The sequence below is a fragment of the Falco punctatus genome, assembly GCF_963210335.1.
Source record: "Falco punctatus genome assembly, chromosome: 6".
NCBI classification, from domain to species: Eukaryota; Metazoa; Chordata; class Aves; order Falconiformes; family Falconidae; genus Falco; species Falco punctatus.
The window spans coordinates 13,300,852-13,314,628 of NC_137585.1; the positions used below are offsets into that span (position 1 = coordinate 13,300,852).

The 13,777-nt window shown below is 43.5% G+C and overlaps 1 protein-coding gene and 1 pseudogene across 2 annotated transcripts; both read left to right on the forward strand.

Annotated features, from left to right (window-relative positions):
- Nucleotides 1-27: 27 nt before the first annotated feature.
- On the forward strand, nucleotides 28-13,728 carry LOC308065555 (polycystin family receptor for egg jelly-like; annotated as a pseudogene). Its single transcript has 2 exons — nucleotides 28-3,376; nucleotides 11,789-13,728. The product of its transcript is annotated as a polycystin family receptor for egg jelly-like (transcript).
- LOC308065508 (polycystin family receptor for egg jelly-like) lies at nucleotides 10,103-11,387 on the forward strand (the record flags this gene model as incomplete). Its single annotated transcript, XM_080391568.1, has 2 exons — nucleotides 10,103-11,196; nucleotides 11,322-11,387. The coding sequence occupies exons 1-2, from the start codon at nucleotides 10,201-10,203 to the stop codon at nucleotides 11,385-11,387; spliced, it is 1,062 nt and encodes a 353-aa protein (XP_080247694.1). The 5' UTR covers nucleotides 10,103-10,200.
- Nucleotides 13,729-13,777: the final 49 nt, after the last annotated feature.

The window sequence follows — 13,777 nt, forward strand, 5'->3', positions numbered from 1 at the left end:
TATAAATATAAGTAATAAAAAATATAAACTCGGGATGGTAGGTCCTCAGTCTACAGACATGCATTTAAGGTAAATTCTCCTCCTAGGGCTGGCAAGTGTACCATCAACCCACACCAGGGCACAGCCTTTCTGACAAAATTTGTTGTTCAGTGCAGTGGATTTTCTGACAGCGATTTACCTCTGACATATAAAGTGATAGTAGCTTCCGATGCACCCAAAACTGCCAAAATAACTTCTGTGGCAGAAAATACATTTGGCACAATTCTGTACTTTGGTTATCAGCCTAAAACTCCCCCATCTCTTCTCCCAGTTGGAGTGCCCTCTCAGAAGTACACCTTGACACTTTGTGTTCAAGTCTGTGATTCCCTTGGGGCATTTACCCAAGTGAGTTTATATGTCCGTGTGCGGAACCCAATTAACAGTCGACCACTAGCTGTTGTATACCATGAACTGCTGGCCTCAGTAAGCAATTATGTTAGAGATTATATTAGAGCAGGTTATTTGGCTTATCTGGTAGCCTCAGTCTTAAACTATATTAAAGCAGCACCAGCTCGCCACCTCCCTAAGGCTCAGTTTTGGGAAAACCTGGTTAAAACAGCCCTGAATATTTCAGTTGAGAGCACAATGGAAATCAACCAAGTAGTTGCTTCTCTTTCTCAAGCCACAAAGGAAGCTGAGGAAGTGAATATTAGATCACAAGATCTTGCCATTAGGAAACTGACAGAGGTGACGGGAGTGCTGAAGATACAGAGGAATGAGAGCCGTTGGTCTGAGGAGGCAGAAATTCAGACCAGTGGAATACCAAGATGCTTGTCCAACATCCTGAGAGCTGCTCTTCTGCATTGCAGGAACGTCAACGTAAATGGAGTTAAACGAGTCTTCTCCATCACGGAAAATTTAACGGACATAGTTTTCCAGGGCAAAGTCCCTGGAGAAACAGAGACTCAAATGGAAAGAAAACACTGGAATATCACGCTGAAGAACGAGGAAACCTGGAACGTTGCAAATGCTTTCTCTACCAGCAACACCTGCAGGAATTGCTTTTATCTATCACTGAGAAAGGGAAAGTATTCAGGATTGCCGCATGATGCCGTGATATCCACTGCTCTTTTTGAGTTCGACGAGAACCCTTTCCCTTGGTTAGGTCACACATCAGAAATCAAAACAATGGTCCTGGGGTTTAAAACGGCAGAGAGCAAGGCTAATGGAGACCTACTGGGGATCACGCCTGAAGGAGCAGAAATTACTGTTGCTAGGAAAGAGAAGGAAACGTCAACTTTTCAGTTAGCAATGGGACCCGGTAAAACACAAACTTACACAACTGGAGGATTTAGTTTTGAAGTCAACAGAAACACCAAGAGCATATACATCCGGATCCTGACAAAATTACAAGTTACTTTCAAGGTGCTAGTATTTACAGGCACCAGCGTCACTCATGCTCATCCCACAGCCTCGTTTGCTGCTTTTCACAACATGCCAACAGTGGCAAGTGAAAATGAGACAGCTAGCACTGACTGTAACATTCAGGCTCCCTATATTATCTGTCTCCCAGAGTCACTGTTGACAACCACAGCTCAAGGAAGCGGTACAGACCCTCACAACATCTCCATTGTCTTGCTGACATCGTATGTTGTAAGGTATCGAACGCAGAGGCTGGTGAGCATACATGTTTTTAGTGATCAGTGCTTATTTCTGGACGGGGTTCAAAGTCTGTGGAGAGAAGACATGTGCAGGCTTGGCTCCTTGACTGACTGGCAGAGGGTACACTGTGTCTGCAAAATGAAGCAGAGTCGCAGAAGTCTGACAGTTCACGCTGCGTCAAAGGCGTCCACATACGACATCAGGTTCCTGGCAGCCAAAGTAATAGCTACGCCCAACGCAATAGATCTGGGAAAAATCCTGATAGCAGATATACCTCAAAACCCAGTGACATTATTAACGGTGCTCTTTATTTTTGCCGTCTATTTTCTTTTGTGCCTCCGGGCCGTGAGAAAAGACAGGGCTGAGAGGGACAGGAAAGACAAGATTATCGTTCTGCCAGACAACGACCCCTTTGATAAGGGCAGATATTTAGTCACTTTATACACAGGCAGTTACTGGGAAGCTGGAACCACAGCAGATGTCTTTCTTCAGCTCATCAGCCAGAATGGCAGGAGTGATGTCCATTGTTTACGGCACCCACATTTTCCATCTTTCCAACGAGGAAGCACCGATTGCTTTCTGTTGACTACCAAGAAAGACTTGGGAGACATTTCTTCCTTCAGGGTCTGGCATAATAACAAGGGCCCATCCCCAAGCTGGTTCTTAAGCAGAGCCAAAGTTGAGGATATGTCCACCAGGAAGACCTGGTTCTTCATGTGCCGGAAATGGCTCTCTCTTGACAAGAGTGATCATGTACTAGAAAGGACATTTTCCGTCACAGACCCCAAGACACCTCTGCTCAGAATCGACTATTTTTCTATTGATTTTGCCAACAGCCTGAAAGAGGGCCATCTGTGGATCTCCGTTTTTTCTGCCGTTGCCAGTGACGCTTTCAGCAGGCTCCAACGTCTGTCTGCCTGTTTAGCAGTATTATTATTGAACTTGCTTCTTGGCATTATGTTCTTTAACGCTGACGAGGATGAAGAATCTCCAATATACCTGCAGTATTTGAAAGCAGTAACAGTAGGAATTGAATGCCTTTTGATTACCAGACCTGTGGAAATTATTATAATTGCCTTACTGAAGTATTCCCAGAAGAAAGCTTCTCCTCGTGGTGTGGCTCAGACGGAACCAAAGGCAAATTCACCCCTCCTGTCCGGAAATCTGAAGAACTCGGAGGAAAGTTTGCAAAAATTGTACCTTCCAGAAACTTCAGCACAACTGACGAATATTCATCTGTTGGAAAACCTTCCTGGTCCCAGGAACTCACAGAGCCTGTCATGTTCCAGAAAGACAAGAAGCGAGGGAGATCCCCCAAAGTGGAGTAATCGCACAGTTTCTGAAAGAGACGCAAACGGAATTGGAGCAGAGGAGCAGACAAGAACCACAAATTCCCCTCCAATGGCTAAGGCCTGCCAGAGAAGGCCACCATCAGACTCCAATTTTAGTAATAATTACACAGAAGAAGGGGGCAACTTGCAGAAAGAAAGCAAGCCACTAAGCAGTGCCTTCATGCTCTTTCGCAAGAGACCACGCATAGCTTTTTGTTGGTGGTGCAACTATGCCTTGTGCGCACTACTTACAGCTATAAGTGGGCTATCGTCGTTTTTCATTGTGTCCTATGGTTTGTCTTACGGCTATCAGACCTCACTAGAGTGGCTTTTAGCATCTGCAATCTCCTATATTGAGACCGTTTTCCTTGCAATTCTCAAAATAATTTTTTTCTCAGCTATGAGTACAATTCATCCAAAATACTGTGAAAACATCCCATGGTTAAATCATTAAAAGTCTTCTGAGAAGAAGCTGGCTACAGAAATGATGAAGGCTGATGAGATGAGAGAGAAGCGAAGACGGTTCCCCATGGAGAGTCGGCCAAGTCATGACAATCACACCAATATGGCTACATGCCGTGCTCACTTCATTAAACAAACAGGTCATATTTATAACTTAAACCGACCGCTCACACGACTTTACACACAGGTGATTGGATAAAAGTTTCTGGTCACGTGGGCGTTCGTGTCGCTGATTGGTGAGCATGCTGCAGGCGCCTGACCAGAGTGTGCCGATGAGAGTGTGTTGATTCCGTGGTTCCTAGGACTTGCTCTGCACCTGGCTTCTTGTTTGTGCATAGCTTTTTTTCTTTCTCACACTGCTTGTTCCAAGGACAATTTAAAGTTGCTCTGCAGCTTCAACTAACAGGCCTGTCCAACCTGGACAATGGTAACATATATCCCCCTTTTTCTTTTTGGACAACCCATGTCTGTTTCACAATAGATGTTAAGCCTTTCTTCAAACAAGAAAATAAACAGCTAAAACCTAAAAACATTACAATAATCATTATAACAAAGCGTATTCCTTCCATCAATAACGTCTTTAACCAACCTGTTACCCCCAATCCTCTCAAGCATTCCTCGAAGGGATTATCATCAGCAAGAATATGCTTCATGTTTCCCTGCAGTTGTGACAACTTCTTGTGTATCGATATGGAATGATCGGAAAGGTTCATACAACACATCCCTTCAAAATCCTCACAACCGTGTCCATGTGCTAATAACAAAAAATCTATTGCAGCTCTATTTTGTAACGTAGCATGCCTAACACTATCTACATCAAGCAATAATCAACTTAAAATCTGCGATGTAAGATTAAATTGTTTCTCTTCCCAGCACGCTAACCTTCATATGTTCTTAGCATTTAATGCTGCCATTGCCCCCGGCATAAATATGGAGGCTAGGACATTTGCTGTTACTGAATGTAGATCGACTCGGTCATCACATGTTTCATCAAAGGTGCGCAGTGCCCTCCGTGATCTATGAGATTGCTGAGTCATTTTTAGTAAGTCTTCCCTATGTGGAGCAAACAAAGTCAAACGCCCTAAGTAACATGGTCCACCGACAGGATACAAAGGAATCCCTGGCCACGCTCTGTCCCCACATATCAAAAAGACTCCCGGTGTGCAACTGATAACCCCCTGATACATCTATATGGAAACCCCCAGTTTTCAATTCACCCCAAACAGGTGAACCAGTTAGATTTTGAAACCCTGTATAAAACCCCCATTCACCTTGACGTGTTAGCCATAACTGCCACAGGTCACCAAACCAAATTACTCCAGCGCCATTCACAGGTTGAAGTGGTGATGACATGTGGGTACAGTCTGCCGTATCAGTTGCAGTAACATTAACATATTCCACAGGTACAACGCTAGCCAATTGATCTAGCTCCTGCAAAGGTAAATGATGTGGCTGATTTAAATTCTCAATAACCGTCTTCTGCCACGCTGCATTACGCATAGAAGGCCAAACATATTGCCCATTTGGACTCATACATGTACCATTCTGATTGGAAGTCAGATCCACTGTTTTAACGTTGCAAAACCCACCAAAATTTGTTTCATTCTCTTGCAGGGGAATACCAATTAAACAAGTTCTAAAGGCGTTGTCTGCCTGTTGCAGACTTAAACAGAAGTCTGTTACTCCCGTGATATTTGCCCATGTCACCCATATGTTTGTCCTAGGCAAGATGTCAAAAATACTTTGGCCAATGGGTAAAGAATTCATCAAGACCATAAACCAAGTCCACCACTCAAACATGTTTACTCTTGCAATTTCCACTTTTTTTTTTTTTTTTTAATTTTTTTTTTTAACATTCCACCCCACAGATCTGTGCTTTCACAGGTTCTGATGATGTATGCTGTCTCCAATCAGCATGGTATTACACTAGTCGTATGTTTTCTCTTGCTTCATGCCCAGTTATTAATCAAACACATACAGTCTTTACACCATTTACATTTAAGCTTTGGCTTACAGAACCGTTTTACCCCACATAGCATACATTGGCATAATACCCGCGGGTTACATCCCTTACAACATAGACAGTTTATTCTGCCTGCTCGCTCTGAGTCTTCTCTTCCATCTTCTGATCTTGACATACAGGTCGCACAAACTTGCTAGGGACCCATATAGGTCCTTTATCTGTGGAGATACAAAATAACCTCTACCAATATGTAACACTGGATTAGGTCCTTCCCATATGCCTGAAGCCATATTTTTATACAAAACATTCAAACCAGGAACTGCAGTTGTTTGGTTCCCTCGCACGGTTTGGTGATGTATAACAACAGGTGGTCCCTCTCTATCCTCCGTAAGGGAGAGATAGTTTAAGGTAAACAACACCTTAGTCAACCGTTCAGTTACATCTATGTCCTGCGATACTTTCTGTCTCCGAAGATAATCCTTCAGGGTACGGTTTGCCCTTTCAACAACTGCTTGCCCCGTTGGGGAGCGAGGAATCCCTTTAACGCGTTTAATTCCCCAAGTTGTCATAAACCTAGCGACTCGTTGACTACTATATGCTGGACCATTGTCTGTCTTTATTTCTAAAGGTACTCCCATGACAGCAAAACCAGACATTAAGCGTCTCTCCACATGTAATGCCTTTTCACCGGTTTGTGCAGTGGCCCATATAAAATGAGAACAGGTGTCAATTGTGACATGCACATACTTAAGCTTCCCAAAGTCAGGGACATGTGTTACATCCATTTGCCAAACCTGAAGTGCCTTCAGACCTTTGGGGTTAGTGCCCACCCCTAAACCAGGTCCACGATGACTACACTGAGGACAGGAGCGAACAATACCCTTTGCATCTGCTATGGGTATTTGATACTGTCCATGTAAAGACTTTGCATACTGATGAAACATCTCGTGGCTGTTACGAGCTTCTTCTAACTTATTTGTTGGAGGAGTTATTGCCAGACAGCTGACTGCTTCATCAGCTCTAGCATTACCTTCGCCCAAACCAATGGTCCACTGATGACTTCCAATATGCATAATACAATATTCATGTTTTCTCTGTCGAAGAGTATTACGCAGTTGTATAAACATTTCACCAAGATGTTGGTTCTTTGTCTCTCTCAACAAGGCATCTTCAATGCGCTGTACTACACCAACTACGTACAATGAGTCTGACACTATGTTTACAGGTGTATCGTTCCAGCTTCCCAATGCCCAACACACTGCTTTCAGTTCTAAGGTTTGAAGGTTGTCCCGTGGTTCACCGGTGATCACGTGTTTCTGCCACTGATTATCGGATTGCCAAACACACGCAGCCTTCTTCATCTTTCGTCCTGCATCTGTAAACACCGTTGGCCCGTCAACTGGTCTTTTTGAGCATAAGGGTCTCACAACCCACTGGTAATGTTCTAACATCTTCCAGAGAGGTCCTTTTGGCCGGTTGTTGTGTACAACACCTGTATAACCCATCAAGGTTTCCTGTATGGCTGTTGAATGTCTCAGGAGCCACTCATTATCATCACCACGGACTGGAATACTGATATCTGCCGGTTCAGTCCCATCAATTTCAACAATCCTGTCTCTTCCTTTTCTCACCAAGGCCGCTACTGCTTCAGGACGACTTTGTTGCAGAATGGCTGTGTGATCACGGCCATGACTCCCTTAAAGATCTTTGTGAAACAAAGTTAGCGTAAGTTAGCTGAAGCAGGCCTTGCAGCTGTGCTGAGGCATGCTGATAAGGAAGCTGAGAAAAGCACTGACCTTGTGCCTAATGTTGTAAATAACTTTGAGGAATTCGCGTAGACAAGAGAGAAAAAAATATATGTAGCTAGCTATCCGCAGAAACCGCAAGTAGGAGGACGTATGAAAATGTAACCCTTTAGAGCTTAGCCAATTAGCAGATGACTTGTAGGCATAATTAACTGGAACTGTATATAAGACATAATCGCGCCGTAATAAATCGAAGCTTGCTTTATCACTCACACTGAGTCGGCTGCTTGCTTTCCCTCGCTCGTCGCACGACTTAAAATACAATGTCTGGGTTGCAATGGCAAAAACAACCACTCTAAAACGATGGCTGTATTTTCCCCCTTTTTCTTTTGCCATTGCAAAAAAAGGGCAAAAGGTGAAGTGGCCACGTTACAAACCAAAAAAGATAATGGATGAATCACCATTCGGCGACCACACCAGCCAGTCTGAATCTTGCGGGACACAACTTCTAGGGCAGCCCGCTGTTCTGGTGAACAAGTTCGAGGACTGTTGGCTTCGGTGCCATGCAACCAGGATTGGAATGGTTGCAAATCATCATTAGTGAGGCTCTTTGCATGTCATCAGGGTGTAAGGGAATCGTAAAGAAACAGTCTTTCAAGTCTATCACAACAATTTTGCCAGTTCTGAGGGATCGTTGTAGGAGTTGGAAGACCAGGTTGCAACACTCCCATCGCTAAAATCTGATCATTAACCTTCCATAAATCACGTCCCAATTACATGCACCAAGATTATTGACCACTACTGGACAAGCCAATGTGCTAGTCACCTGCCAGTCACCTTCCAAAATAGCATCACGAACAACACCAGACCAACACTGTAGAATTGGATCTTTTCTCGAGTTCAGCGTCGAAGGGGTAGTTGGGCTAACTGGAGGAATTACAGGTGTTGAAGCAGCAGGCAGGTTCATTTCAACTCGCTTTTCCAGTTTTCTTAATTTATCTATTACTTCCTGTAAGGATTTCTCTGTATTTTTATCACAAAGCTTCTCCCCACCATCCTCCTCAAATTCGTCCGATGACGTTTCAGGAAGAGGAAGATACGACACCGGACGGCGCTTTTACCCCCCGATGTGACCTACGAGCTGTAGCCACCCACTTGGAGACTTGGAGACAGCCCTGAATATTTCAGTTGAGAGCACAATGGAAATCAACCAAGTAGTTGCTTCTCTTTCTCAAGCCACAAAGGAAGCTGAGGAAGTGAATATTAGATCACAAGATCTTGCCATTAGGAAACTGACAGAGGTGACGGGAGTGCTGAAGATACAGAGGAATGAGAGCCGTTGGTCTGAGGAGGCAGAAATTCAGACCAGTGGAATACTAAGATGCTTGTCCAACATCCTGAGAGCTGCTCTTCTGCATTGCAGGAACGTCAACGTAAATGGAGTTAAACGAGTCTTCTCCATCACGGAAAATTTAACGGACATAGGTTTCCAGGGCAAAGTCCCTGGAGAAACAGAGACTCAAATGGAAAGAAAACACTGGAATATCACGCTGAAGAAAGAGGAAACCTGGAACGTTGCAAATGCTTTCTCTACCAGCAACACCTGCAGGAATTGCTTTTATCTATCACTGAGAAAGGGAAAGTATTCAGGATTGCCGCATGATGCCGTGATATCCACTGCTCTTTTTGAGTTCGACGAGAACCCTTTCCCTTGGTTAGGTCACACATCAGAAATCAAAACAATGGTCTTGGGGTTTAAAACGGCAGAGAGCAAGGCTAATGGAGACCTACTGGGGATCACGCCTGAAGGAGCAGAAATTACTGTTGCTAGGAAAGAGAAAGAAACTTCAACTTTTCAGTTAGCAATGGGACCCGGTAAAACACAAACTTACACAACTGGAGGATTTAGTTTTGAAGTCAACAGAAACACCAAGAGAATATACATCCGTGTTATCGGTTTGTTAATAAGTTAAGATTGATTGATTATATTAGATTGATTGATTGATTTTATAAAATCATTTAATAGAATTAAAATATAGAGGAATAAGACAATTTTTATGGAAAATTTACAGCTATATAGTAGAAGTAGTTATGACATCTTTTGTACGTCCTGTACCAAGGCTAGAAGAAGGGCCTGGAACTATTGTGAAAACTTAGGTAATAACTTTAGGGTTGAAAGGTTCCTTTGTACTTAACCAGTCTTCTGTATGTAGAGGTGTATTGAAATGTCAGAGTATGAGATTAATGGGAACTGGGGAGAGTCGACTGGAACAGCTTGTAGGTGCCTGCCAAGAAACTGTGAACTTTAGTAAAAGGTAATTCCGGCAGGGGGAGATCGCGACCACCGACTCATATACCACCTACCCAAATCGTACCCTAGACCCATTTCTAGACCTTTCTAAGCTTTAATGCACAGAATCGGATATAGGAGGAGAGTATGTAAATGATTTACGGGAAATGTTATGATTATGCATGAATAACTAATGAATATGTATGAATAAGTTCTATATATGGAATCTGAGTTTGGGACCTGCTGTGCGTTGATCGTGAGAGGACTCGCTCACGCACCCGGCCGTCAATAAAGAAGTGTCTGCTTATCTACATCACATTGGTGTCAATAAGTTCTTCATTCCGAGATTTCGGTAACATCCGGATCCTGACAAAATTACAAGTTACTTTCAAGGTGCTAGCATTTACAGGCACCAGCGTCACTCATGCTCATCCCACAGCCTCGTTTGCTGCTTTTCACAACATGCCAACAGTGGCAAGTGAAAATGAGACAGCTAGCACTGACTGTAACATTCAGGTTCCCTATATTATCTGTCTCCCAGAGTCACTGTTGACAACCACAGCTCAAGGAAGCGGTACAGACCCTCACAACATCTCCATTGTCTTGCTGACATCGTATGTTGTAAGGTATCGAACGCAGAGGCTGGTGAGCATACATGTTTTTAGTGATCAGTGCTTATTTCTGGACGGGGTTCAAAGTCTGTGGAGAGAAGACGTGTGCAGGCTTGGCTCCTTGACTGACTGGCAGAGGGTACACTGTGTCTGCAAAATGAAGCAGAGTCGCAGAAGTCTGACAGTTCACGCTGCGTCAAAGGCGTCCACATACGACATCAGGTTCCTGGCAGCCAAAGTAATAGCTACGCCCAACGCAATAGATCTGGGAAAAATCCTGATAGCAGATATACCTCAAAACCCAGTGACATTATTAACGGTGCTCTTTATTTTTGCCGTCTATTTTCTTTTGTGCCTCCGGGCCGTGAGAAAAGACAGGGCTGAGAGGGACAGGAAAGACAAGATTATCGTTCTGCCAGACAACGACCCCTTTGATAAGGGCAGATATTTAGTCACTTTATACACAGGCAGTTACTGGGAAGCTGGAACCACAGCAGATGTCTTTCTTCAGCTCATCAGCCAGAATGGCAGGAGTGATGTCCATTGTTTACGGCACCCACATTTTCCATCTTTCCAACGAGGAAGCACCGATTGCTTTCTGTTGACTACCAAGAAAGACTTGGGAGACATTTCTTCCTTCAGGGTCTGGCATAATAACAAGGGCCCATCCCCAAGCTGGTTCTTAAGCAGAGCCAAAGTTGAGGATATGTCCACCAGGAAGACCTGGTTCTTCATGTGCCGGAAATGGCTCTCTCTTGACAAGAGTGATCATGTACTAGAAAGGACATTTTCCGTCACAGACCCCAAGACACCTCTGCTCAGAATCGACTATTTTTCTATTGATTTTGCCAACAGCCTGAAAGAGGGCCATCTGTGGATCTCCGTTTTTTCTGCCGTTGCCAGTGACGCTTTCAGCAGGCTCCAACGTCTGTCTGCCTGTTTAGCAGTATTATTATTGAACTTGCTTCTTGGCATTATGTTCTTTAACGCTGACGAGGATGAAGAATCTCCAATATACCTGCAGTATTTGAAAGCAGTAACAGTAGGAATTGAATGCCTTTTGATTACCAGACCTGTGGAAATTATTATAATTGCCTTACTGAAGTATTCCCAGAAGAAAGCTTCTCGTGGTGTGGCTCAGACGGAACCAAAGGCAAATTCACCCCTCCTGTCCGGAAATCTGAAGAACTCGGAGGAAAGTTTGCAAAAATTGTACCTTCCAGAAACTTCAGCACAACTGACGAATATTCATCTGTTGGAAAACCTTCCTGGTCCCAGGAACTCACAGAGCCTGTCATGTTCCAGAAAGACAAGAAGCGAGGGAGATCCCCCAAAGTGGAGTAATCGCACAGTTTCTGAAAGAGACGCAAACGGAATTGGAGCAGAGGAGCAGACAAGAACCACAAATTCCCCTCCAATGGCTAAGGCCTGCCAGAGAAGGCCACCATCAGACTCCAATTTTAGTAATAATTACACAGAAGAAGGGGGCAACTTGCAGAAAGAAAGCAAGCCACTAAGCAGTGCCTTCATGCTCTTTCGCAAGAGACCACGTATAGCTTTTTGTTGGTGGTGCAACAATGCCTTGTGCGCACTACTTACAGCTATAAGTGGGCTATCGTCGTTTTTCATTGTGTCCTATGGTTTGTCTTACGGCTATCAGACTTCACTAGAGTGGCTTTTAGCATCTGCAATCTCCTATATTGAGACCGTTTTCCTTGCAATTCTCAAAATAATTTTTTTCTCAGCTATGAGTACAATTCATCCAAAATACTGTGAAAACATCCCATGGTTAAATCATTAAAAGTCTTCTGAGAAGAAGCTGGCTACAGAAATGATGAAGGCTGATGAGATGAGAGAGAAGCACCGGAAACTTGCTAAACTCAGAGGCAGCAAGCAGTATAAACCTTTAGATAATGATGAAATTGCAAACATGCTGAAAAGGGCAAAAATTAAAGGCAAGGCATTGACTTTTGCCAAAAGTTTCATCAGTCATCTTGCCTTTTTAACACTGCTGTTAAATTTTGCCTATTCCACTGAGAACGCCAACAGTTTCCACTACAACCAGTTCATCCATAACCAATTCTCTCCACGACTCGCCAGTGCAGATAAGCTAGAACATATCTATGTGTGGGTGAAAGACTCATTCTTGCCTTTGATCCACAGTGACATTCAGCCAACCTTCCTTCCCGAGAGCTGGTCCAAAATCATTGGTTTGCCTAGGATGAGGCAACTGCGGGCTGAAGGTACCGAGAAAAAATGTTCCCGTCCTCTCAGCTTTGCAAATAACTCTGTGAGCAGTGAAAGCCACCGTCTTCGCAAATACGGCCATGACATACCAGAGAAAGGTGACTACGCTGGCACTTGGACAAAGGTTGCCAACCCGCCTGTTTCCAAGGATGCCAGCAGTGACGGTGGCTTCACTTACCAGCGAAACAGGACTCCATGGATGTATTATTTATATGGAGATTTGCACACATATGGACCAGCAGGATACACGTTTTACTTTTTCCCTGAAGAAGGAAGATCTAATTCAACAACAAGGCTGGGTGCTCTACAACAGAGCAACTGGCTTGATGAAAAGACATGGGCGGTGATCATCGAACTAACTACATTTAACTCAGATGCAGACCTCTTTTGCGCCATCTCCGTCATATTTGAGATGTCTCATTTGGGGATCATAAAACCAAGTTTGTCAGCACACTCTTTTGCACTCCCCATTTTTCATCAGCAAACTAAAGCTCCAATGTTTGTGTTTGTAATTGTTCTTGCCTTTATGCTCATTTACATTGCAGAAGAGCTTCACATCATAGGCCAGGAAAAACCTGATTACATTAAAAACATTTCCAATATGATAAACTTCAGCCTAAAATTAGTATTCCTGTTCCTTGTTATTTTAAAGGTCATGAAGTTCAAAGTGGGAGCTGATACAGTGAACTTCTACTTCCTTCACCCAAACAATTTCATTCCTTTACATGCAGTTGCTCATTTAGATCAGATTTTAAGGATTACTATGGGCTTTTTAGCATTTTTTTTCATTTTGAAAACTCTGAAATATCATCACTTCTTTTATGGCGTGCCCCTGGCACGAAGATGTATCTTGGCAGCCCTTCCTGGAATGTCCTCAATGGCCCTCATGGTGGTGGTTTACTTCTTTGCATTTATGGCTTTTGGCTACCTTGTCTTTGGGCAGCATGAATGGAATTACAATAGCACGATTCACTCAGCTCAGACCATATTCTCCTGCATCTCAGCTTTCAGAAATACTGCATTTTCATCCACGTTGCTGGATGGGGTTTTTTTCCTAGCCTCTTTCATGTTGGCGATGACCTATGTCTTGATCAGTCTTTTCCAAGCTGTTATTATGTCTGCCTATGGAGATGTGAAACAACCCGTATATGAAGAACCACCTGAGGAAGCACAAGTGGTTACTTTTGTATTGCAAAGGCTCAGAAGGATATTTTATCTTCTGATCTGTAAAACATCCAGAACCAGCGAACTTGACCTTTTCCACAGTGAACTCTACGGGAAGACTGAGAGAAGACACCAGCGACATTCAGGGCTCAAGATCAGAAAAATAAATGGAAGAAAAATGGTTTATCTTCTCATATGAACAAGAAAAGGTTTAGTATTCAAGACCACCTTTATCTTGCAATATTTGCCTGTCAAAGTTTATTTATTTATGTTCATAAATAAACAGTGGTTCAGTTAACCGTGGTCTCCACAATCCTGCTTCA